This window comes from Lutjanus erythropterus, chromosome 1 (assembly GCF_056507025.1).
Source record: "Lutjanus erythropterus isolate fLutEry1 chromosome 1, fLutEry1.hap2, whole genome shotgun sequence".
NCBI lineage: Eukaryota > Metazoa > Chordata > Actinopteri > Lutjaniformes > Lutjanidae > Lutjanus > Lutjanus erythropterus.
In genome coordinates this window covers 15,225,411-15,251,524 of record NC_139317.1, presented here as the reverse complement: position 1 = coordinate 15,251,524, position 26,114 = coordinate 15,225,411, and the positions used below count along the sequence as shown (strand labels likewise).

General features: G+C 38.7%; 1 protein-coding gene across 9 annotated transcripts in view; it reads right to left on the bottom strand.

Annotated features, from left to right (window-relative positions):
* The window catches only part of baz2ba (bromodomain adjacent to zinc finger domain, 2Ba), a 103,727-nt gene continuing 77,613 nt past the window's right edge, over window positions 1-26,114 (bottom strand). For 2 of the 9 annotated variants that reach the window (XM_084714805.1, XM_084714814.1), the window contains 24 exons: window positions 25,971-26,063; window positions 23,673-23,734; window positions 23,309-23,374; window positions 22,566-22,631; window positions 22,240-22,284; window positions 20,619-20,645; window positions 17,331-17,396; window positions 16,835-16,975; window positions 15,633-15,887; window positions 14,972-15,195; window positions 14,414-14,488; window positions 14,104-14,335; window positions 13,955-14,017; window positions 13,203-13,347; window positions 11,551-12,374; window positions 9,466-9,718; window positions 9,051-9,206; window positions 8,552-8,712; window positions 7,876-8,126; window positions 7,036-7,171; window positions 6,777-6,923; window positions 4,872-5,188; window positions 2,513-2,656; window positions 1-1,509 (listed from right to left, as the gene is read on the bottom strand). In XM_084714805.1, coding sequence (XP_084570931.1) covers window positions 1,353-1,509; window positions 2,513-2,656; window positions 4,872-5,188; window positions 6,777-6,923; window positions 7,036-7,171; window positions 7,876-8,126; window positions 8,552-8,712; window positions 9,051-9,206; window positions 9,466-9,718; window positions 11,551-12,374; window positions 13,203-13,347; window positions 13,955-14,017; window positions 14,104-14,335; window positions 14,414-14,488; window positions 14,972-15,195; window positions 15,633-15,887; window positions 16,835-16,975; window positions 17,331-17,396; window positions 20,619-20,645; window positions 22,240-22,284; window positions 22,566-22,631; window positions 23,309-23,374; window positions 23,673-23,734; window positions 25,971-26,063 — 4,106 coding nt within the window. In that variant the 3' untranslated portion in view covers window positions 1-1,352. Of the gene's footprint in view, window positions 1,510-2,512; window positions 2,657-4,871; window positions 5,189-6,776; window positions 6,924-7,035; window positions 7,172-7,770; window positions 8,127-8,551; window positions 8,713-9,050; window positions 9,207-9,465; window positions 9,719-11,550; window positions 12,375-13,202; window positions 13,348-13,954; window positions 14,018-14,103; window positions 14,336-14,413; window positions 14,489-14,971; window positions 15,196-15,632; window positions 15,888-16,834; window positions 16,976-17,330; window positions 17,397-20,612; window positions 20,646-22,239; window positions 22,285-22,565; window positions 22,632-23,308; window positions 23,375-23,672; window positions 23,735-25,970; window positions 26,064-26,114 lie in introns of all 9 variants that reach the window. The other 7 variants (XM_084714746.1, XM_084714770.1, XM_084714755.1 and 4 more) reach the window with 5 other exon arrangements.

The following is a 26,114-nucleotide window of genomic DNA, read 5'->3' as shown; positions in this document are numbered from 1 at the left end:
TTTACGTTGAAAAACATCCTTTTAATAGGTCCGTGCCACACACTAGTGAAAAATAAAGCTCCTACAAAAGAATGATACTTTTATTCCACAATATCTTAAATAAAGTAACTTCAAGTACTCTTGACTTGGGTACAAAAAAATCTAGCTGCCTCCATCAGGCCACAACACACAGCAAGGTTCAACACAGTGGTTACAAATGGCCTTAGGTCCTCTGTATTGTGGCAGATTACGAGGAAATGCATCATGGAAGCATAACTGAATGCTTTGTTGATCCTTTTTTTTTTTCTTCTTTCTTTTACGGTGAGGAATGATTTCTGTGTCACTGTCCAACTTTGGAGGCCTTTGTTGGATTGAAATCATATAAAAAAATAATGTCGTCATAAGAATGAAAACTAAAAACAAGAACATCCCCTACATGCCCCTGTTGGAAGGGTAGGCACTACCAAGATTAAGGATACCACAGTGTTTGCAGAGGATATGTATATACTGTACAAACAATATTTATGATAATGTTTTCATCACGTTCACTAAAATAGAATGCTACAATCATTCTAAGGCATAAACAATATCTTAATATTCTTAAACAATTTTTACACATCGTTCCAAACAAGACATAATATTGACATTAATAAACAGTATATACACATGAATCACCGTTGTCTTAACTGTTCCTCTGCTGTTCCTGTAAATAAATGCAGTTTTACAGTTTGAACAAATGAATACAGTCCTCTGATGCCCCAAAGCACTGAACAGTGTAAACAGTTTTTTTTTTCTTGGCTTTGTTTGATATTTGGGAGAAAAATTATAACACAAAGACACATTCCTTTTTTTTTTAATTCAAAGCAGTTCAGCTGATTCTTCCTTTTCATAGAAAATGAAGTGGACCTTGATTCATAAATAATTATTACAAAATTAAATACATTCACTATAATACGATTAAATAACAAAAGACTATTTACAGGTAGTGGAAAGTATTCTAGCGCAGACACATCAGTGACAGTTGAGGATTAATTCAGTGCAGTGTTCTGAGACAGGGAATGGTATTGCACTACGACACCCCATTTCTCTGGGACTCTTTGGGGCTTTTATCCCTGTTGTAATAAAATCCAGCGCACCTCATGTAACGACTTCTTTTTTTTTTTCAAGGTGACATCTCTCTTAAGCACACCACAGGTTCCTTATTAAGGATTTGACTTCTTCTTTTTCTTCTTCTTCTTCTTCTTCTTCTTCCATCCTGCAAAGCCACATTCTCCATCAGAAAACAAAGAGAAAAGTAAAACCTGGTGCTCCGATATGAAAAGTTGAATGGGTTTATGAGGGAGAATCTGAACAGACGTTTTTTTGTTTTTTTTTTAGTTTGTTTGTTTCAGAAGCTCCGTCCAGCGCTTCTCAAAGAACTTTCTCATGTTATGACCAGCTCGACCAATGTCTGAATTGTCTTCATTGAATTTTTCACAGTTATCAAAGACCAAGTTGACATCAATGATGAAAGTCTCCAGGTTTTGATACCTGAAATAAAAAGAAAGCATGGTGAGAAAATACAACATACATCATATACTCAGACCTATAGCTAGCACTGAGGACACTGTGGTCATGTCCTTGGTAATTTTTCTAGGTCTTTTTAAATAAAAACAAAAACTAATCGCTAAATTTCATTGCTAATGTCCAAAATAAAAATGTTTGCATGTAAGAGAAGTTTCTTGTGAGTCCCTGTGCTGCTACAGTTTATAGAACAACAAGATGTCCCTTTTTTGCTCTCTAATGCTGCGTCGTCATGTTTCAGAATCTTTGAGAGATGAGGCACAGATAGATAGTTGTGTCCACCGATTATTACCAAAATGTTTCAGTAATACTTCATTTATCACTGTAATTCACTGACCAATAATGAGAAATACAGCTTTTTTATTGTATTACAAATTAAAATAACACATACATAACATAATTTTATTGATTTTAAAGGACATAATGTATTGACATATATTTAATTTAAAGATATATCAGGTTTGTATGTATCTTTTCAACAATTTTATGCAGTTTCTTTGAATCTGTGAAACATGGTTAGTAAAATTATTTTGCAAAGAAATTAGTTTGAATTCTTGACAAAAATTTCCAGCACCCCTTTCTTCCTTTGTATTGAACACGCCATTTTAGTTGGGTGTTGAAACCACCAGTTTTCATGCTTGGCTACCCCACGACCAAGATTGAAAAAAAACAAAAAAACAAAACAAAAAAACAATTACAAACTGTGCACTATGGTACATTTTTTTAATCTATTTGATGGCACCGAAATTCTTTCCTATAGGATTATTATTAAATTGCATTGATTTATACTATAGTTCTATAACTAAAACTCATGACCTCAGTATTTCTAAAATCCTGGCTACAGCTCTGCCTGTACCGCAGTGTAACTAAAACTTATTTTCTGAAAAACACCACTCTGACTTTAAATTCTGCACAAAGGCCCTGAAGGCTTTGTGTAGAAAAAGAACAAACAGAAGTGATGGGGACTTACTGGCTGCTCACAAGCTTCTCACGTATGGTTGAGAAGTCCATCGGCTTCTTGATGACCTTCTTGTAGCCAGGGACTGATTTCAGGTTGACGGGTGTGAGAAAAGGCCATGCATCCTGATGCCGCTCCAACTCAGCAAGGAGTACCCTGTCGCACATACAAACACACACACATGGTTAGACACAGAGCAAGAATTTTATTTGTTAGGGGAAAAAACCTTGGATCTCACACTGAGAGGCTCCCTTTTACCAGGATTTCTTCTTCCTTTAAATGCTAGAATCAGAAGTCGGGTTAATTGAATATTTTCTGTCATTGACTGACTTTTTAACAATGATGGACTGGAAGCCATCCATCATTTTGACAGATTAAAATGCTGAGGGCGATCTGCTTTGACAAGCGGTTGCGTAGGGTGCAGTGAGGAAGGCATCTTAAGCCATATAAAAATTTGAGAAATATTTAGGCAGTTAAACCCACTACAGGGAGGACTCATATTTCAAGAAAAAAAGTTTTTAAAAAATCAATGAAGGGAGGGAGAAGAAAGATCAAGCAAACTTTTTACATTTACACAGATCCTGAGGGAAAAGACAGAAGCTGCCTGCCCCACACGCCACACCTGATTGCCTGCACACAACCCAAGAGGAGAGGAAGACGCAGAGCTGCTGGCTGAAGAGCAGGGGAATGAATCTGCAAAATTTGTTACTAGTCGTTTTTTAGAAATAAAGGTGTTAAGAGGGTCTAGCGATAAAGTTGCCAAGTTGGCAAGGCTGAAATAATTATGATGTAATTATGATGTGGTTGATAAGGTGAGGTCAGGTAAGGTTGACAAGGTGAAAAACGAGTGATTGATACAAGTGGAGGATTAAGGACAAGCAAATGACTAAAACTATGTTTGTTAGCAAACTAAAGCACTTTGTGTTGTCAGCAGACCTCCACTGCTGACATGAAAAGTGACCATACGGTTGGTGTCTGTCCATGCCCTTAAAATCCATAATCTCCAAGTTTGTTCTATAAATTAAATCTTAGTGCGACTGAACTGCTTTTGAAAGTTAAATGATAGGCATCTCATTACTGCTAAAAAAATAAAATTAAAATGACTTCTGAAAATAGATCATGATGGAATTGTTGTGACCCCTGTCCATCAAATTGATGGACAACAAAGCACATCTAAAACAACCTGTGGCTATTATCAGTATTTATTAAATTAATAATGCATCAAATACATGTTGCTCATAGCAACAATCCAGCAAAGAATTATCAACAGACTCTACAGAAATTAATAGCCTCTTTCAGCTCATTGTTTTAGTATTACAGCCTGAATTTGTACTGTGTTGGTTCACATTTTGGGCCACGGCAGACGAAAAAGTTCTAAAAAACCACTGTACACTACCTGCTCAGCAGTGCAGACAGAAAAAGCAAATGACTACCTGAGTGGATATGGTTGAGACAAAAAGATAGGGCTAAAAGAACATGAATATAGGATTTATATTCATCAGATGAACACCATATGAATGATAATGTTGCTATTAGATTTGTAAATAGACAACTGTTTAACAACAAGCTCACTATAAATTGTAAAGTAAAAATTCGACCACAAATTGCCAACCATTTTTCACCAAACACAGAGGTCCTGTGGTAATATTAGTCTTGCACGAATTGACATCTCGGTGGTTTGTGGCCATATTTTTTTTAACATCTGTTTTCTGTTGTCAGGGAACAAGTATGAAATTTTTATTATGGGTCGTAATATGTTGAACAGCTGTGCTGTGAGATCGGCTAATTTGATGTTTAAAATGAGAGATGAAGACAGAGAAGGTTGGCTGTAAATGTGTATTTATGCTTGTAACACATGCAGAAAGTGGGAAAAACAACTCTTAACTATGTTGTTAATGTGGCTGCTGAGGAAGCGGATGCCCCGCTTCTGAAACGTTGATATTACACACAGCCTTGACATCATATCCGGGAGATAATGTCAGTAAATTTGGATAAAATACAGACTTGACTCATGCTGTGTGAATGTGCCACAGACACAGAAACACAGACATGTGGGGTCATTTCTAAACCACATGAGGTTTCCTGGTAATACAAGTCTCATGCAAATAAGACTTTATAACTGAATAAAATTACCACTCATGAGGTGTAAATAACTTTTTAGTGTTGGTAGAAAAGGCAAAATTTGATTTGTTAAACATTACAAGAGGACTTTAAATTCCTGGGTTGAACCACAAAGGAATGATTACACAGATAAAGTGAAAAACGTTTTCATACAGTCCTACAGTAGATGGCAGCTACTGTTTAGAGGAAGGTGATAAATAAATGAAGGATTCAACAGGGAGACAAGTGTGAGCACGCTGGAGTTACATACCTGCATAATCCCAGGTCCCTGTTGTTGTCTCGAGCCGTCTTGGCTCGCTTCACACACCCAGGGCTCTCCTGATTGGCTGCTGGCAGAGCAGGTGAGCTCTCCTCCGTTTTCCTCTTCCTGCTGGCGTCTTTTGCTCCCTTCTTGGGTGTGCTGCTGGCACTGGCTGGGTCGTCCTCAGACACATCCCCGTTTCCGTTACCCGCCTGCTTCCCGTTCTTCTTCGCCTCTCCACCTTTCTTACCACCACCTCCTCCTCCTCCGCTGGATGCTACTTGTTTGCTTGGAGGTTTTTTGCTTTTGGGAGACGGACCACTTGCCTGCACAGAGTAAAAAAATACATTATCTGAGGTCTGCTACAATCAGAACTAATACAGATGTGTCCACTTACACAGATTTATCATACAAATAGTGGCCTTTTCTAAACTATTGGTTCAATTTGTCATATCTTACATCAGCAATATTATTTAGTTTCTTCCCTGACCACATCTACATAAAAACATTCTGTACAGGCTGAAACAGCTTCTAGCTTCTCAGAATTTTATTAGTATGAATATGAATGGAGAGTTTTATTGTCACTTAATGGGATAAAGGCCAAGTCCAGGCTGCAGACGATAAAAGCTGAGAGGAAACGTAATAAAACTTAAGGGGAAAATGTATAATCCTTGCTGTTGGACCTTTGTTGTATGTCATTTCTCTCTCCCCCACTTCCTCTCATCTATCTACTGGCCACTAAAAAATAAGGGCATAAAAAACTCCAAAATACTTAGAAACTAATTATTTGAGCATGAAAGTGGTTGATTTTTAGTACTTAGATGATAGAGAAATCACAGACATGAAGTATATGTTTTGGCTGTCATATGGATATTTTCTGAGACTTCTAAATGGATGCATCAAACTCTCTAACCCATAATCTATTTCTAATTTATATTTTCATCTGTGTGACTACTGACATAACATTACAATAATTCTGTGCAATAACTCCATTGTGTAACACATACAGCATTATTACTATAATTATTTGTATTTGTAATTAGTATGATGCACATATTTAAACATAATCCTTACATTTATATCCATTCACATTTTGTTATTTTTCTATTTCTTTATTTTCTATTTTCAATATATATGTTGCTGTTATATATTGTAGAATAAGGCAAATGTTTTGCATACTTCTTATACATCATATATTATTGTTACATTATTTTCTTTGTAGTATATTGTAGAAAAAAAATATTTTTACATCATTCAGAATTGTTTTATATTTTTCTTCTATTAATTTTTAGAATATATATATTATGGTATAATGCACATTTTTACTTTGCATTTATTTTATATTTTTGTTACATATATTGTATCATAACGCACATTTTTTTACATACTTCTTATTTATTATATAATTTATTCTTTTATATTATTTTTGTTATATCTTGCACTGAAATCTATAAATTTTTACATACATCTTGTTTTGTTATTATATTTTTTATTATTGTTATATTTTTGTTATATATTGTAGTATAATGCAAACATTTTCACATACTTCCCATTTGTTTTATATTTTAGTTATACTATTATTGTTTTATATTTTTTTTTATATATTGTAATATAATGTACATATCTTTACATACTTCTTATTTGTTTTATTTACACATCATTTATTTTTGTTTTATTATTTTTGTTACATGTTGTAGTATAATATAAATATTTTTACACGCTGATATGAATGAGAGTAACTGTTGTGACCCGATTTTCCCCCTGAGGATCAGTAAAGTACTTCTGATTCTGGCTCTGAAATTACATTAGAAAGTGTGAATCAAATGGAATACAAGCACAAATACAAAGTAGGATTCTCTCTCCGAGTGATCCACTGTAGAGAGATAATAATGCATTATAAAAAGGCTCTGATACCTTGGATATGCAGGCTGGGCAGTACCAGTCCCCCTCTGGGATACTAGTGATCTTGGGTTTGTGACAGTAAGTGTGGCAGCCTTTGTCACAGCCGTCACACAGCAGGAGGAGGTCCTCGTTATCTCCCTTCCTGCACATCTGACAGTACTAAAAACAAAAAAAAACAAGAGCATCCATTAAAATCGAGCGCACAGCTCCTTGAATAGAGTTTGTTTTTAATTAAATATGCAGTGATTCTATTTTATCTGCCACTGCTCACCACTTTCATGATGGACCTCTCCCAGGCAATAGATTTCTGCAGCTGCTGGATACACATGGCCAACTGGGCAGCACTGCGCACTTCAGTCAGGGCCTTCCTCCACACCTTCATACCGTGTGCCACCTCCTCCTCACCACTGGAAAAAGATAATGAGGAATGACGAGAAGGCGATGAGAAAAATGTGCACATTTATGTGAATATGTATTAATTCATATGAGAAAGCAGTAAACTGTAACAGTTAAACCAGCCGCCAACAAGACAGCTGTCCGTAAAGAGCTCCAGCTGTGCAGAGACAGGCATGAGGATTTTAGGGGTGTAAGGGCACCGGGAAGAAGTTCACATCGATTTTTGTTATGTTAAGGGGACGTTCATGCAGAAAGAGTGAAGGAGTAAAACCTGTGTAAGTGTATGCTGTATAGTGGGAGCCATGATTATGCCCAAAAAACCAAGGTTACTGATGCACAACACCATGCAGATGACTGCAGAAAAAAAAACTGTAAACAATGCCTAAAGAGAACATGAAGCTGAGTGGAGTCCCCACCACACCCCACCCCCAAAAAAACTGCACAAGACCAAAGAAACGAACAAAAAATGCAACAAGCCACCACAAAAACCTGCTGTGAAAGCAGCAAAGACCCTCACTTTTTGAGTAGTATGGGAAACATAAAACACAGAGAGAGAGGAAAGGGTCTCAGTGGGAGAGTGGGGGGAGCTTTGTTTGGAGAAATGACCTACCCTTCCCTGTCAGCACTAGTGGATGGGGCGGGGGCAGGGACAGTGACCGTACCCACATTATCCAGCCTGATCTGAATGGTGGTACCTAAGGGGCTCCTCAGGTACCTTCTCTCGATGTTGCGCTCCAGATCGGCCAGACGTGTCACTGCTATGTCCAGCGGGTTGTCCGGGTGACGCATCACCCCGCCCTTCTCCCCCCGCTCCTCCGCGTGCTCCTTGGAATCCTTGGAGTCTTTGGAGTCCTTGGAGTCCTTGGAGTCCTTCTCTCCTGGCGCTGGCGTCAGTTTGGTGGGAGGCTTGTGCTCGTAATACACCAGGTCCTCTCGCTCGGACTGAGGGTCTGGAAACGTCCATCCCTGCAAAGAGGAAATCAACTGTTCAGCCTTTTGATCTCGGATTATACTATTCCACATGTTTAAAGGGATTATTCAGGTTATTTTAAGTGGGAATGTATGAGGTACTTATCAGTAATCAGTGTATTAACTATAGTAGCCGGTGGTTGGTACGCCCTCAGTTTGATCACTCCTTTCAAACCAATCAAACTCCATAGGCAAAGTCACTCAATTTAACTTGCAGAACACAAGAACTGCTGGTCTACCGCTGCCTCAATTGATTAGTTTGTTTGTGTTATTATTTCACTTTGGTGAATCCTTCCTATCCTTTTAAAACACAACACCAACAACCCTACATCAAATAATCCGATATATCCCTTTAAGCACATTTTTTACACCACTAACAAAATGTCAAGAGAGATATTTGAGTTCTTGTGTTAGTATTTTACCTTGACCTGCAGGCTGGCTGCAGTAACCTTCCTCTCCAGTTCCTCCACCTGCTGCAGCACAGCAATGTCCATCTCCATCGCCTGTTCCTCAACACACCAACCCCGCACCGACTCCACACTGACCTGACTCTCCTCCAGCTCATGCAGCTCTATCATGGCCACTAGATGAACGACATGACAGATATCAGTCAGCCACAAATACACAAACGAAAGCACCAAGCAGGCACAGAAAGTCATTAGACGCTTCTCCCAAGATCTTTTTTTTTTATTATGGTACAAAGATCCCTTGATGAACCCTTTTCTTCAAAAAAAAAGGTTCTTCAGAAGTAAACGGTTCTAGGTAGAACTTCAGCTCTTCAGGAAGAATCCTGCTGAAACCTTTACTTCTAAGCATGTACTACTAAAAAAATAAACCACATTCTACATGCTCTCATGCTTGTTCACAAATCTGAGCCGTGCACAGTGATTCTGTGCTCAGAAGAAGAGTTTTGACACTCACCATCTCTGTGTTTGGTGCAGACCTGGGGGATTATCTCCATGTATTTCTGCATCTGCCTCTGGAGGCCCTTCTCTCTGATGCCTCGGCTGTGCAGAGCGTTGACTAAAGCCCTCAGTTCCTCAATGTCAGACACTCGCCACCACCCTGTCAGCATCTCTGAGGCAATGAGCACAAACAGGCATGTAAGCTGGGAGACACTGAACATACATCACTGTAAAAAGGTGCTCCATTCAGCTAGGTTATACCCAAATGAAATTGCGTACAGCAGAGCAGAACGCTCCCTAATCCAATTATATTGGCTTATTCAAGCAAGTGAAAATCTTTTCAGGCAGGTGAATTCTTTTCAATTAAAAAAATGGAGGGTTGATTACGGCTTCTACTTTAATTTCTCTCAATGGTTTTTTTCATCACTCACCCTCTGGAATAGGCCGAGGTGTCGGGTGGTCCAGGGATTTGGGCATCTCCAGTGCAGGAGAGGGCATGGATGAGGTTTTCTCAATGCGAGGTAAAGGTGATTCACTCTTACTGGAGACACTTGCGGCTGTGTTGCCCTCCAGAGAGTGGCCTGGCATGGGGCTGGGGCTGTTGCACAGAGGCAGGCTGGGACTCATCATGCCACTGGGCCAGCTTCCGAAAGAAACTCCTAGCAATGAGCCTCCTGACTTCACCTGGGGAGAAAAAGAGGAAAAACAAAAGGGTGAGGGAGGTGGAAGCAGAGGTGAGCCAATTGAGTTGATCTGCTACATTGTGGAAAAACATAAGTGTAAGATATGATGAAACAAAGCAGCATGAACAACTCCTGATTAAGGTATCAGGAGGTAAGGATCAAAAGCCCTCATCGACAAATTGCACATACTATCTGTCCTAATGATTGTTGGATTATTTAATTTATCTTGTGCTCATATTATTTTTTGCCCAAAAACTTTAAGACCATGGAAAGTCCCCCTAAGTTCCCATCAAGGATGACACCCAGATAACTGATAGAGGACTTTGATGTAATAGATCCTCCTTCATTCTTAATATCTTAAGTTGATTCCATGCTCACCCTTGGCTTTTAACCAAACAAGATAAACACTTTCTTGCTGAGCTGTAGTTGAAGCTTGTCTTTAATCTCCCTGGCTCCTAAACCAGCATTTCCTGTTTTCTTTTTTCTTTATGCATAACTGGCTGAGTCATCTGCATTTAAGAATAAAGTAAGAGCACATGCTGCTTCCATGTCCTTTATATAGAGCAAAAAGAGCAGAGGACCCAGTACACTGGCTGGGGCATTCCTCAGGTGATCGGCATGACCTGTGACAACTGCCCACCAACCTGCAGGTCAGGGGCATTTCTAGAAGAGGGGCACAGTAAGGCATTGGCCACCCCTGAAATCTAGCCAGCCCAAGTGCAAACACATTATCTGATGATGATGGGGTGTGGAGGATGGATTTACAGTCTGAGTCTCAGTTTCACAGCCTGAAGCTTTATATTATGATTGTATATTTATATATAACAGTAGGACCATTTAACTTTGAAATACAGACTTTAAACACAGGAAAAAGAAACTGTAAGATACTGTAATGTAAATAATCGAAGTAGGTTTGAGAAACAACATGCTTCATGTAGCATGAAGTCTGTCATGAAGTCTGTCAAACAAGTCTGAAAACGCCCCTGCTGGTGGCCCCTTCCTGACAAAAAAGAAGCCATCAGGCTTGGTGCTGTGCCATCTGTACCGAGGGCCTTTAACTTAGTGAAAAGAGTCTCCAAGTCCAGAGGGACTAGATCACACATATTGCCAACATCTATTTCCCTCCTTATGAAAAGTGTAAGATATATATATATAAAAAACAAGTGTGTGTGGAACAAGATTTCCTAAAACCATATTGTAATTCATAAAGTCAATTATGGTTACATATGTGTTCATAAATTTGGTCATGTACAATTTCCTAAAAAACCTTGAATGTAACACTTAAAATTAAGACGGGCCTGAAATGACTTAGGTTGGATTTACTTATTTATTATTATTCCTCATTTGGGGACATATACAATGAGAATGTATATACATGTACAAGATTTTTCTGCAGGATGTTTTGTGATAATTGTTACTTTATGTGTATCTTCATTCATTAATTTACTGATCTGGATCATATAGCTCTTTATATATAATTTCTTGCTATCCTCAGTCTTGCACATTTATGTGAATATATTTATTCTAACCTTTCAGCTTGTGATACTGGTCATTTTTTCAGGCTTTTCTGTGGTCACATCTCCTTTATTAGAGAGGCTGTTTTTGAGCACTTCATTCACACATGTTGGCGTTTGAACCTCATCTGTTTATAAGTTCCTAGTCCTGCTGGTCTGTATTACACTGATGACAGCTTAGAGCTGAAACGTTCTTCCTTTTTTTGCCCACAAAAAACAAGATATCGATTTATCGCTGAGTGCTGGTATTTTGTTTGCTTTGTAAAAACAGCTATACAGAACACAGCAATCTGTGTTTGTGTCTAACCAGCAGCCTCACCTGCAGGGCTGACAGCGGGTAGTTGAGGAGGCCGGCTGGGTGGTGCGGGCTGGCTGAGGCTGAGGCAGCGGAAGGGGTGAGAGGCAAGGCGGGGGACTGAGGTGGGGATCTGGGCCTGGCTGGAGTGGAGGATGCCTGGGGAGACACTCGGGGCGCTCCTGGAGGAGTTGTGGTGAGGGAGGCGAGGTCACAGGGGTTACGAGGGAGCAGGCTGAACCAGTGTCCGCTCCTCTCTGTCAGGACTCTGAGAAGCTGGTCGTTGGCTTGGAATGCGAGTTGTGGAGATGGAGCAGGGGAGGAGGTCGGAGGAGTGTTCCCTGGGCTTTCACGTGGGGCTGGCAGGCATGGGACAGATAAAGAAGTTGAGGTTGGGGGAGGGATGTTTGTAGTGTCATTAGTGGTCACCATGGAGGGGGTTGTTGCTACTGCCGGCTCAGAGGTATTGCAAGTGGGGGAGGAGGATGTTACTGTGGCTGTGGTTATAGGAGGGCCCACTGGGCTGCCGTTTTGTCTCACATGGGGACTCTCCTTGTCCTCTGCATTCACAGTTTCTTTGCCAACGTCCTTGTTGACGTCCCGGAATGTGCACATTTTTGACACACAGCCTTGCTGCTGGTAGAAGAGGGTGGGGGAGTTTTTGTTCCCCTCATGCTCCTTCTCCTCCTCATTCTGTTGCTCCAGGCCTTGTGTTCGAGGGCTCTGTACATCCGTGTTGGTGGTGGACTTCTCCTTCTGCACCTCTATCTCCTGAGGTTCCTCTTTGACCTTGACCTCCTCAGCTGCTCTCCTCCTCCTCTGTCGCTCCTCCTCCAGCTCCTCTGGAGCTGCAGGGAAATGAGAGAGTGTATGGTTAACGTAGGTGAAAACTCAGAAGCATTATTCTACACTTGCTTTTGGAAGATAAGTAGAGTTGTGATAGATTATTATAGTTTACAGATGCAATCTCCACTTAGTCTTAGAAAATGAAGATAAAATAAAACATCATCAGCATATCTCACACTTCCAAAAACAGCTGAACATGCAGCTAAACAGACAACAGAGGCAAAATGTCTTCCTTCCTCTTCCTGCAACATCAAATCTGTCACTAAGATTTGTATTTTCTAGATTTTTTGTGTGTAAAATGTTCTATGCAATCAGATGAGCACATTTAAGTGTCTTAATACATTATAATACAGCATCTTTCTGGGTGAAACTGATCACTACAAGTGGATAAATATTGTAACCATTTTTTTTCTCTTTATTTCTCTTTGCACATCTGCGATTACCATCTAATTGACATTTGTGTATTAATTACATGAATATAAAGAAACGAAAAGTACAGATTCAGTATTTACCAATTGTTATTGCCTGTTTCAAAATACAGTACAGTACAATACACTTTTAAAATCGCTCTGCAAATTAAATGGTAGTACTGCATATAATTCAAACACACTATAATGCAGTAATGTATTGCACTGCTGCATCTTGTTGGCTCATTTTTGGCAGTTTATCGTAAGCTTTTAGGAAACTTCTTTTTTAATTGAGAGGAAATCACTTGTATAGAAATGATTCTGTCTCAAGCTTTTTGATCCATACATTTATCAGCCTTGTATGTGTGTGTGTGTGTATGTGTGTGTGTGTGTGTGTGTGTCTGTGTGTTGTCCTTTAACTACCTTCTCCGCTCTCCATGGCTTCAATGAAGACCCCTCCACAATGTGGAAGCACCCAGTACCGGCGGCGGTAGCGGTCCTGGCCGTACATCATGGAGCGCAGAGAATGGGATATTTCAAACAGCTTTCTTCTGGTCTGATGATGTTGCTGCAACGGTACAAAAACACACTCAGTGATTTCTATACGTTACTTTGAACTATAGACCTTCAGGAAAACAAAAGACATGCACGCTACCTCATGTCCTTTTGTAATCACCGTGATATATTAAGCATTACATGCTATGTTAATGAGGTAATTTATTAAGCTAATTAATGCCTTCATTAGCAAACAGCCCTATGTCAGCATACATGTTATAAAACACATAATTGTTTTAAAAACAGAGTGTATATTTAAGCATTTAGACGTCGTCGCTATTTAACAAAAATATCATCATTAATATAGGATTTCCAAAACCAAATCTATTATCTATAGTGTAAGAGGTGTTTGTCTTATGCATTGCATGAAAAATGTATGTAAAAAATGAAACACAACTTCATCCTGCATAACCAAACAGCAATAATACCCCACGTTTCTGTGGTTTATCTCGTCATAGTTGCTTCCCCTGGAGACTTTTTTTTTATCTCGCTGTGTCCCGTTTTTAATCACACATTATCAGTGTCAACCAACCATGCATTCATTTTCTGATGCTTTATAAATTTATGTTAATGGGTATTAACTTTGTCACAGCACTTGTACATTATAAAGAAGAACGTACCTTGGCTAATTTCTCGATCTGCTTCTCCAGCTCCTCGATGCTGGTGGCTTGATCGACTTCATCCTGACAGGACAAAATAAAATACATTAAAAGTCTTTTCAAGATCAGTTTCAATAAATTCAACTGATGAGTCTTTTTTTTTTTTTTACCTCATCATATGTCTCTACTTTTTTAACCTTCTTCATTTCTTCCTCCTCCTCATCCTCCTCATCCTCTGCCTGGTCATCACTGTCATCATCGTCGTCTTCGTCATCGTCACTGTCACCGCCCAGTTTCCTCTTGCGTTTGGTGGCAGATGACGGAGTGCAAACGGACTGGTTCTCTTCCGCACCCATACTGGCCTCCCTCCTCCCAGTGCGTTTGGCATAAATGGTCCTCAGTCTGCACAAAAACACAAAGGCTCAGCATAATAGTGTACAGATAATTAAAGCATTATTTTTGGGGTTAAAGAAAACTTACTTCTTCAGTTTTCCTTCCATGATGATCTTGTCCTTCCTCATGTTTGCCATCTGATCCAGGCTCTTGTCAATCTCACTGCGAGAGGAAACACAATCCCACCAGTTACAGAAAAGAATACAAATATATTGATTAAAAGATACAAGCTTAAACAGGCTGGCAACTATCTACAGCCAAAGTAAAAAGTTTAATAAGCTGGTATCCCGGAGCACAAATTAATACTTGCATAATTTGCTTACAATCAAAAGAACTGCTGCAAATTACTGCTCCCTACTGCAGCTTTATTACGCATTTTCCCCTGCATCAATAAAACATACCATTATTGGCTAATTAATAACTTGGGTGTTAAGCTAAAAGCAATATGAAAGTACATGCAGTGCACGACAAATGAATATGCAGTTTTTCAGTGTGTGGTTAGTGAATTAAGTGTGGGATATCTAATTTTGTGTTTTCAATAATGTGAATCTAGAGGTAAAGGAAGTATTTTAGACCACTTTATAGATACAAAACAATATGTCACTGACTGATTAATAAAGGACTCTACAGTGCTGCTTCTCCTACCTGATAACAGATTTGCTGCAGGCTAGCTCGTTAGCGAGGAAGCCCAGAATTGAGGCCTTCTGGGCAGGCGTGTGGGCTTGGAAAGCCTTGGTCTTCAGACTGAGGGCCAGAGGGGCCAGGTCTGTGTTGGCACAATGAGCTCCCATGTACATCTGTAGCACCTCAGACACATTATCCCTGTTGATGCCAACGTTGGTAAGGTGGTCCCCAAGCATGGTTTTTGTCTGACAGAGAAGGAAGGGACAAGGGAGTTGAGCTGATGACTTCTTCCTTGACAAATTTAAGTTGAATTAAGCTTTTTATTTATCATTTTAACATTTTTAGAAATGCAATATGGATGTGCATTTATTCACAGTGTAGGTAAAAAAAAAAAAAATGTTTGCGAGAAAAAACTTAAATACTCTGTGATTACAAAGTCGGAAATTTTGCAATACAAAAAATAAATTCAATATATGTTAGGTTTACAATAGTTTATCATCCACTCGCATGTAAAAAATAATATAACAATACTATATACTTTATGCATTATAATGCAATAAAGTCACTTCTGACTAAAACATGCAGATACTGTACTAACTGCTATATTTCCTACGAAGGTGTAATTCTCAAGCTGGTTCCACTGGTTCAGAATTATACACAATGACTCAATGAACTCACTCACCTTTTGTCCAGGTGGCAAACCGGGATCACAGACTGCCAGAGACAGCAGCTTGACCAGAAGGTCTTGGACGTGTCCCATGCTGTCCCCCACATTGAGCAAGCCCTCTTGTAGCATACCCAGCGTGGGCACGTCCGTATTCAAATCAAGCCCCAACACTTTCCCGAAGCCTCGCAGGAACTGCATCAGCATCAGGCAGTCAGACACGGCACGTCCCGGGAGGATGAGTCCAGGAATCCGGGAGAACTCAGGCAGAGGCTGGAGAAACGAAAAGTGGGTAAAGTTGGGACTGTTCGCTGTTTTTGTTGTTGTAATATGTGTTACTGTGAGAGAAATACATTAAAACCAATTTCTTCCCCATTTTAATCTACTAAGACCAGTTGTTATGTGACGTTTACATGTATGTTGTTTGTTACTCATGTTTAACAATAAAAAAAGTCGATATCAATAAAGAGAGAAATACATTAATTCCACTTTCAACAACAGACAGTCATGATTGAAACAAATGTGGGAAATGGGAGAAAAGCTGCCATACTGCACATCTGCTGACTGTTACCAAGATGGTGCTTTCCAATTCAAAGTAATGACTGTTTATGTTTTACATTATGCAGTACCTTCCTTTAACCACTTGGGGGCACAAACCTCCATATATAAAAGCGCTCAACACCATGAGGTCTCATTGCATGTACTGACCCTCAGGAAAACACTCAATTTAGGATTAATAATAATGATAATAACGATAATAACAATAATAATAATACCACTCTGCAATCTATATATTTAGCAGCACTCAAATGAGAAAAAGTGACAATTCACCAGAGCTGTAACGATTAATAGATAAGTTGTTATTAAATCAGTCGTCAGCTGTTTTAATTATTCAGTTACCATTACCAATTATTCAGTTTGAGTCATTTTTTAAGGGGAAAAAAGCCAAAATCCTCTTAATTCCAGCTTCTTAAACATGAATATTTCTACATCTTTGAGATTTCAGAAACAACGATCAAGATTTTCATGACTTTTACATTTTATAGACCAAAGAATTATCAGTAAATTGAGATAATAATCAGGAGATTAATTGCCAGTGAAAATAATCGTTAGTTTCAGCTGATCACAGTGTGTATGGGCCGAAACATACTTTTTTTTTTTTTTGTGATAATCTTAACAACATTCACAGCAGTGACCGGATGGGCTACAATCTCAACTACCTTATGATCAGACAGACACATGTCTTCATTTGGCTTCTTCAGCTCCCTCGCTATCTCCAGCTCCAGCCTGCGTTGCTCCAGTTTACGCTCTTTGTTCAGGCGCTTCTCATCCCTTTTCTCCTGCCGCAAGCGCTCGCGCTCCTAGAGAGTCCAAAATTCAGGGGAGCATTAGGGAAGCAAAGTGTGTGTGTATCTGTGTGCGTGTGTGTGTGTGTGTGTGTGTGTGTGAAAACAGACAAGAAGGTTTACTTGACTTTGCTGAGCAGTATTAGAATTCAGCCTAATGCTGCTGTGCATTCAAAGGAAAAGTGCTTGAGGGCCAGAATCCTTTGACTTGGTAAGTGTGTAGAAAAAAAATGAATGGAGGGAAAGAGCGCACAGAAAGGAGAGAATGCAGGAATCCATCCAGGGAATAATGACTTAGGCCCTTTTTATGGAGTGGACTGTACGTGTGTGTGTGTGTGTTTCTGCGTTTATTTGTGTGCATATGGACTACCTCTGCTTTCTTGCGAGCCTCAACAGCCTTCATCAGCATTACATGTTGCCTCCTCCTCTCCCTCTCCTAGAGTGGCAAAAAACAGAGGCACATTAACAAGCGTACATTGTGCATACGGCACTCAAGGTCGACTAAATTTAGTATGTATTAATGTAAAAAATCGTGATGCACTAAATTCAATAGAGGCACCATACAGTACTTGAACAAACACAAACGATGCTTCACATGTATACACTTTCACATGTATGGTGGAAGCATAAGTGAAGAGTACAGTAGTACGATGACAACCAAAAAGCAACACATAGATGCGATACAAAGTAGATGTGATGACAGGCTCAAAAAAGAGAAGCAGCTGGAATCGGTGACGGCGCCTCTAGACTAAAGCTGACACAACAAAAGCAACAAAATGCTGGTTGCCAGAAGACTTCTTACAATCAAAATCATAAATTCTATTACACGAGTCAATGCTAATGTTTATTTGACACATCATTCTCATAATATTTGGTGAGGGGACGACAAATGCGAATGGGTGGTACTGTAAAGGATAGCTTCAAACAGAGCAGTTCCTCCTCAGTGGTTTTGGCAGCTTAAGTATTAGCACAGTGTGTGACTGTTGAGGATGAGACATCTATGTTGTTCTTTGGTGCATGATACACAGTCTACTGCGAAAGGGCACAGGAATCACCGGTGACTGACTATCATTTCATTTGATCTCTTTAGGTTTCCCGCTCCACCGTATCAGGCTGTCATTCCCTCTGTGATCCACCAGAAAGACACAATTGCCACTATTAGGGCTTGCCAAGGACATTTCCAGCACATAGTGACTAAAAATGTGCTGTTTGTGTGAGGATTGTTTTCTCAGGCTAGATGCCAAGCACTCTGCTACAATATTTCTGTGTCCTTCTTGGTTTGATTTATCTACAAATGGAAAAACTTCAAAAAGGACAACTTCAAAAAGGACATAAAGCCTGTGGCATTCAGCTTTTTTGCTAGCTTTCCAATTCATCAAAAACATTGAATATGTTGAGGCCTACTATGATAACAAACTACAATAAATCAAAAGCAATACAATTGCAATGTGATAACCATAAATACCAGGATTATTTCATGTTTCTCAATTTGCCCCCCTTCATTGTGTGAAGGTGCAGTCTGTGAAACAGATAGGCAGACCTGTGGATTCAGCCGCAGCTGACTGTGTTTACATGCACACCGATTCTCCACGATTATTCAGAGTATCAAAAAATTCTGAATTTGATTCAGGTCATGCAAACAGCACATTCTAGCTGGATATTCTGAATTAGATCTTATTCTGAACGGAGCATATTCTGATTAAGACATGTGGGATACGCTGGTATTATTCTGGTTTTAGGAGCACTTTTTGTACATGTACACAGAACGTTCATACACGTCTCAGTTGGGGTTTTTACTGCAGTTTGTGACATGTGGCCTCTTGCCTGTTCACGGTCAGCTCTGTGCTGATCATAAACAGGCAAGCTAACAGTCTGCAAGGCTTGGGTAGACATGCCGCAAAAAAAGACCACATTTCTTCATTTTTGAGTTCTGAGCACAACTAAAACTTGAAAAAAGTTTTACCAACTAAAAATGTTTTGTTGTAGTTAATGTACTTTTCTTCTTTAGATAAACTTGAATCTTTGAGTTTTAGACCTCACGCCGAAAAACAAGTTGAGTCAGCTCATTGAAATTAAAGTGAATAAAGATTAATAATTTTAATGATACACAAATTGTACACTACATGCTAGTTTTTGTGAATTATAATTGATTCTGAGAATCTGTCCCTAATTTGTCTAAATTTTACTGTAAGAATTATCTTAGGCAAGCGCTGTAAAAACAAAAAAAAGTTTAGAAAACTCAAAATTTCAAGGCAACTTATGCAATAGATTTCTTAGTTTTGAGCCCAACTCAAACTCTTAAGTTTTAAAAAAGTTCTACCAACTAATAACGTTATGTTGAGATAATTAACTTTTCTTCTTTAGGTAAACTTGAATCTTTGAGTTTTAGAACCCCCTAAAAATGTTTCTAAAAACTGTTGAGTAAAATCACTTAAATGAAAGTGAATGACAATTAATAATTTAATATTTTCAATTGCAACCATTTAACTTTCAAAATATAATAAGATAAATAATATTTCAAAACTTAATGAGTTTCAGTCTGAAAACTCAAAAATCTATTGAAAGCTGTTGCCTTGAAATCATATGTTTTCTCAGCTTTTTTTTTTTTTTAACTTCGAAACATTACCAAATATGAAGATATCAACAGGTTTTTGGCTATGGACAAATATCACAACAATGACCTTTTCAAGAAAATTTCAAGAGCAATTTAACGAAAGAAAGACGGAGGCTATGTTCGCATCATTTTGATGCAAAAAAGCATCCATAAGTGGAGTATGCAGAGCTGCATATATTGAAGAATATTAGAGGAATATTCATTATCATTAGCCATGTAAACAGCTTTATGAGAATACTGTCCTTTTAAGACTAAAGACAAAAACAGGAATGTTGTATGCATATTAACATAGTCAATGTGTATGAGTGAGAAGGGCTACAAGCAAGACAGCCAGGCCAAAAATAAAATGCTACACAGAACCATGTTTGTCCCCATGGTGGAATTGATTATATTGTTGTTCTACAGTCTGTCCAGTCTATTTTCAAGCAACGTTCGTGCTGTAACCCTCACCAAACTGCTTTGAAGTATGCCTCCGCCATGAAGACAAAATGATTCTCAGTAGCTTTTTTCATTCTTTGTGCAGAGTACAGGAACAGTGAATGACAGAGAGGCTGGGATGGGGCAGGTTAAAGTCCAGCACTCTGTGGACTGCAAGAACAGATGCACGGACGAACAGACACAAGCTCAATGTCTGGGCCGAAATCGTCAAGCACTCATGGGTAACACAGGCTACTCCAATACAACAGTTAGACAATGTATGTGATGGATGGAAACTCCTCGAGTGCACTTTCAGACAGTGAGTGTGGATTGGCTAGCAGTCTTTGCAATGCATTCTGAATAGAAAGGGGTGGGGGGGGGGGATGGGGGGAGGGGGGGGGCAGAAGCTGCCTGGCCACCGTGACAGGGTCAGTTGTCCCTCAGGACGAGCAGATGGAGGCAGCATACTGACTCTTTTTTCTCTTTTGTTGGTTTTGCTGGAAAGCCATGCAGAAGAATGTAGTATGACAGCAGCCAGTGCTACACTTAATGCATTGCTATGACAACCATAACACAACCAGTTACACGATGCAGGTGTTAGATGTACAAAAATAAACATACCCATACCATATCTAGTCTATGCCTCTCCAACTCCTGGCAGAGAGAGTTGGCAAAATATTATGGAACAGAAGTAATATCCAATAATACCAATAAGAATGGCTTTAATAAAGAGAAATACTGAAGACGTTCATTTAAATAGATGTTTGGTAATTAACCACATTTATACTCAAAGAAAAATAAATGCAACACTTTTTTTGAGTGGAGGTTAAATATCTCAGACTTATTCTGTGCACACACTTTTTTCACAATCAGTGGGATTTTTCCGAGCTGTTCTTAAACACACCAGAAAGATTGTTTTATCTTGAAAAAGACATTTATGAGGCACTGAATAGAGCTGAATGAGTAATTGAAATTTTATTGAAATCGCAATATGGCGTACTGCAAGTTTCAAATTGCAGGAGGTGCAATATTTGTTAAAGGCAGAATGTGTATATTAAATATTGTATGCTGCAGAGATACACTGGCCAACACATCATATTATAAAGACCTAAGAAAACATCTTTCCAGGCCAAAAAGCGAGTTGGTGCCATATCTATTTGATATATGATCTATAGTTGAAGGGAGTTTTTTCTTCCTGCCCCCTCCTCCCTGGACATGAGGAAGCTCAGGCAGGCTGCAGGAACACTGAAGGAGCACGAGACGAGCATTGTAATTTGACAATAAGAAGCAGCAACAAGTCCTCCACTGTAAGTTGATCAGCACAGCTCTGAAAATACACACTCTGGACTTTGAGACCTGCCAGACTCCATTAACATTTTATTCAATTTAACCATTACAAACATCTACTCCTTCTGAATGATTATTAATGAGGAGGAGGAGGATAACACCACTGGTGTAGTAGCATGGTTGTCAAAGAAGTAATTGCTGAAAGAAGTTTCAACTTGGCATGTTTCTTTATTCTCTGATGACATATGGCCATTTTATGATTTATTACAGGAAATATATTACATATTTCTCCTTTAATATGTTTTTCAATGAAAATGAAATTAGTTATCATTACCTCTAATATTACAAATCATTTTGCAATTGCAACATCAGTAAAAATAACTGCAAATAAATCCCCTGCCTCCTGAGGTGCACAAGGTCATGACCGGCCCTACTCTCTCTACTCTGGTTGGGTTGTTAAGATTTAGGCATAAGGAGGGACATCCAATCAGAGGCATAGTAAGGTTGGTCAAGACTTTGTCCTCCTGGGGAAAACAATTTGATCTCTAGCCCTATGTGAAACAGTAATAATTCAGTGCCTAATTAATGTTTTTTTTCCAAGATAAAACTGCACATTTTAGAGTGACCTTTTATTGTGACCACTCCAAAGCAAGCCTGTCCATTTTTTTTTTTAATTTCAGACAAACCTTTTGTGTACACAGAAGAAGTCTGAGATCTACTTCTACTCATGAAAAATTGGAGCAAAAACAAAAGTGTTGCATTTAAATTTTTGTTGAGCTGAGTATATATATATCTATATTTGCTCACACATGCCTATACTTCAATGCACATAGACACACATACACTCACACTCACACACACTCCTGCACATTCCTATTCAAGTTGAAGTTTGAGGTAAATGGTTTTATTCAGCAGTAACTATTACGTTCAAGAGGCTGAGCAAGTTGTAGCAAATGCCTACCTGGTGTTTGAGAATCTCCGCCTGCTGTCTCCTCAATTCTTTCTCCTTGAAGGCACGAAAGAGAAGATGAGGGAAAAATCAATATGCTTCCATTGTGCCAATATCACGAAAATCACTACAGACTGATGGAATTTCAGCCTGTTTCACAGGGCCGCTCTAATTTTATTGCCAGCCACTTCTTAAGTGGAACAAGCCCGACATCATGGTACATATGAAATAATCTGATCCATGTGACTTTTGATTAAAAAGAGACGAATGTATGAATATTTATAGCAACTGTAATTTTATATCTGTTTCAAGGGTTTTATTTAAAATCATAAACATACCTTTATGCGTTTTTCAGCCTCCAATATTTTGGCATTGGCGGCTTCTTGCTTCTTTTTGCGCTTGGCCTATGAATAAAGATTAAGGTCAAGAATCACACAGACAGACATATATCAATCAGTCTTGGGTGAGGGCTCTGCTGCACTTTAACTGATTGTTTGCAGTTTTCTGGTTTGAGCAAAGATTTTATGCTTGTGAATGCCAGTGAAATTTGTAAAACACAGCGAATGAATAATGTATCTCTTTAACACCTAATTGTGAATATGTTGAAGCCTCCCGTTAAGAGTGGCTTGTCAACCGTGTCAACTCAAAATTGATTTAGTCCTGCTAAAACACTTTGAAGCTCCTACAGTATAATTGTGTGCGCCTGCATATGTGTGTGTGTGTGTGTGCTCATGCATCTTTGCATTTGTGTTTGCGTGTGTGGAAAACAGCACCTTTTTTTCCCTCGACCCACTTATGCTAAACTGTTACTGTTGTCTGATGAAAAAAAAGACTTTTCTGTCCAATTTAAATAAGGTCTGAAGAGGCAGCAACAGCCATTTTAATATTCAACAGCCGTCAACCAAGACCAATTTAGCATTAGTTCCATGTGGAATTATGCCTAAGAAGACGCAACTCCCTCCAATGCATGCTGCTGTTCAGTAATGAGCTTTAGGAAGATTAAAACACTATAGACTGAGGGGCTTGAGCTATCCAGGAATGTTCTGCTTAATCAGAGGTGCTGTTGGATCAGATTCTGTACCTCCAAAATTTGCTGCGCCCTGAGTTCCTTCTCCATCCGAATCTGCTGAATACGCTTGATCTTTTCCTGTTAAAAAAAAACAAAAAAAAACATAATCTCTTAATATTTTAGACATCGGAAAACATCCGGAGATAAAATCACTTTCCAGCCACTCTATTCCAGTTGGGGTGGGCAGAAAGACAGAGCAATAAGTTTAGTAGCAGAAGTAATGATGGTAATTGAAAAAGCAAAAGCTTTAAAGCATCACAAAATAACCATTCAGCATTTCCTGCAGTGAACAGGGGGACTACGTGTGTCAGGACACTTAGATAAGGAGCAACGGAGGGAAAAGATTTGTCAGCACACATGTAAAGAGCCGACCCACCTGCTGCTTGAGAATCTTGATCTGCTCCTTCTGCTTCCTTCTCTCCTCCGCTGCCATGATAGCTACAAGAGTCAAGTCAGTGTTACATTAGTGTCTACAAAAAAGAACTACAGATCTCCCAACCGTATTCATATATAGGAGACTTGCAGATGTTAAGATTTATTGATGCAGAAGGTCTCACAGAGATCAAGGCGTATTTTGCATGGGAGGGCAAGAAATTCTGAGAACTAGATCACAACTAAGATGAGTCAGTCACACAAAACAATAATAAAACACACAAACATACTCATTCAAATAATGATCTACATCATTAAAAAATATTAGAAGGTAAAATTCTAAGTGAAGTCGCTTATTAACTTAAGTCCCTTTAGATCTTTAATTAGCAAGGTGCATAGAAATAAAATAGACAGAAAGCAACTTATCTAAAAAACAGGGATCAGTTATGCTATGTAGCATTTTAACAATTATCAGGACCTGTGTTTTTTTTAACTGTCAGTAAGATTTATTCATTTAAAAATGCACTACTTTAGACATAACCTTAAAGGCATTTCAAAACAAATTTCAGTTTTACATTTTTTTGTTTGTTTTTGCTTCATGAAACTTTGTGGAGCTTTTAAGCAAATTTAATAATTGTAGCTTCCTGTGAGTTTCACCAACCATAGGAGACTCTGTGCAAACATCGTGCACATACGTCTCAATGAACAAATGTTTTATTACAATTATTATTCAATATTTTGTGGTTTTATTTTCCCTGTAAGTTGCCTTGATTTTTACTGAATTATCAAAAAAATCCAACTTTTTTAAAATGAAATTTCCATTTGCTGATTAAATTTAATCACAAAAAAATGCCTAAAAACAATGCATCACACATCACAATTTTTTTGAAAGGTGCCATGAAATCAGGCATTTTATGCTGCAACAAAACACCATGAAATCCTGGAGGGACTGATAAAATTTTAATTTTAACATACTGCAAGGAGTTTCATAATGGTTGCAAAACAGTGCCAATTTAATAATGATGCCTCTATATGACCTACATGAGTAAAAGAGACCATCTTTGAGAAGACTGGCTATTTCTATACAGTTATTCTTAATGACTGCCGCCGGTTCAGATTCTCTATGAAACAAGCCTGTGTTTACATTTTCCCAGGCAAGGCTACAGTGAGTGGTACGTTAGGCAACTAAAATGAAGAAGGAGAAGATTTTTAGTTATTTTATTTTTGGTGTTATATTTTGTGGGCATGGCAGAGGAAACACTACTGTTTTTGTCCACAGGGGCTTTCAAAAGCAACAGAATATGACAGTTCCTTGTAGTAGCTTTAAATTTAAAAATGGTGCTGGCAGCACGCTGCACTTTTTGTTTTAAGATAATGTTGACAAGTTCTATCTCAGTTTTAACATATGCTTAAAGGTATTGCAACTAAGTTTCTGTTATCCTAAATTTTGACACCAAGATTTAAATTTTTACTGCAAATACATAGCGGTTTCAAATATTGGTTATCAATATTCTTAAATACTAATAATTGGTATCCAGGTTAGCCCTTAAAAATACACACCCTACTAAAATAAATGCTGTGATCATCAATATAAGCTTTAGACTGCAGGTAGCAGGTATTATACTATAACCAGGTCTAAACCCTCCTCTTGACCTGAATTATTAACATCCACGGAGGCATTGAATTGTGAGTTGACCAGGGACTGTTGGATTTTAGACAGGCAAGACAGCTTAGATTTAGTTTCTGGGTCACCATTGTCACCAAATTCATGCAATGGATCTTAGCTCATTTCCATATAAAGGGAATTTTAACAGCTGCAAAGTTGAATTAAAATATATATAAGTGATGTTGTAATAATGGCAGCACAGATCAAAATGGTCTTCTCCAGTTTAAACTTATTGGTACATTATACATTTCTGTATATATATATCATGTCTGGTTGTTGTTCTGAGTTTAAGTAAGGGCTAAGCACGCAGTCTTGGGATTTTGATTTGATTGTTTATCTTTGACGTTGGGTATAGTAAAAAATGTATTGTATAAGCATAGTGTTTGGAGCCAGCAGCACGACAGCAATAAAGATTAGAGCGGAAAGAAGATTAAAGCTTGTGCTTTAAAGTGATGAAAATAAATATGTATATACATACAAACAAAGGCTATATAAGCAGCATGAGTGTCCCCAGAGGCCCTACTTTACCCATTTAGATCAAAGAGGTTTGAAGTGACCAGCCGAAAAACCACTGCTACCATCCTTACGTCCCTGAGCTCTTGTTAACAACACAGATGAAAACAAACTTGAGTTTACCTTGCTGTTTCCGAGCCTCTTTGGCTGCGCGTGCCAGCGCCTGCTTTTCCAGTTTTCTCATCAGTTTCATCTGGGCAGCCTGTCGGGCTATCTCTGCATAAAGGCAATAATCAGTGAGAAATTTCAGGAGACTGACCTTGCACA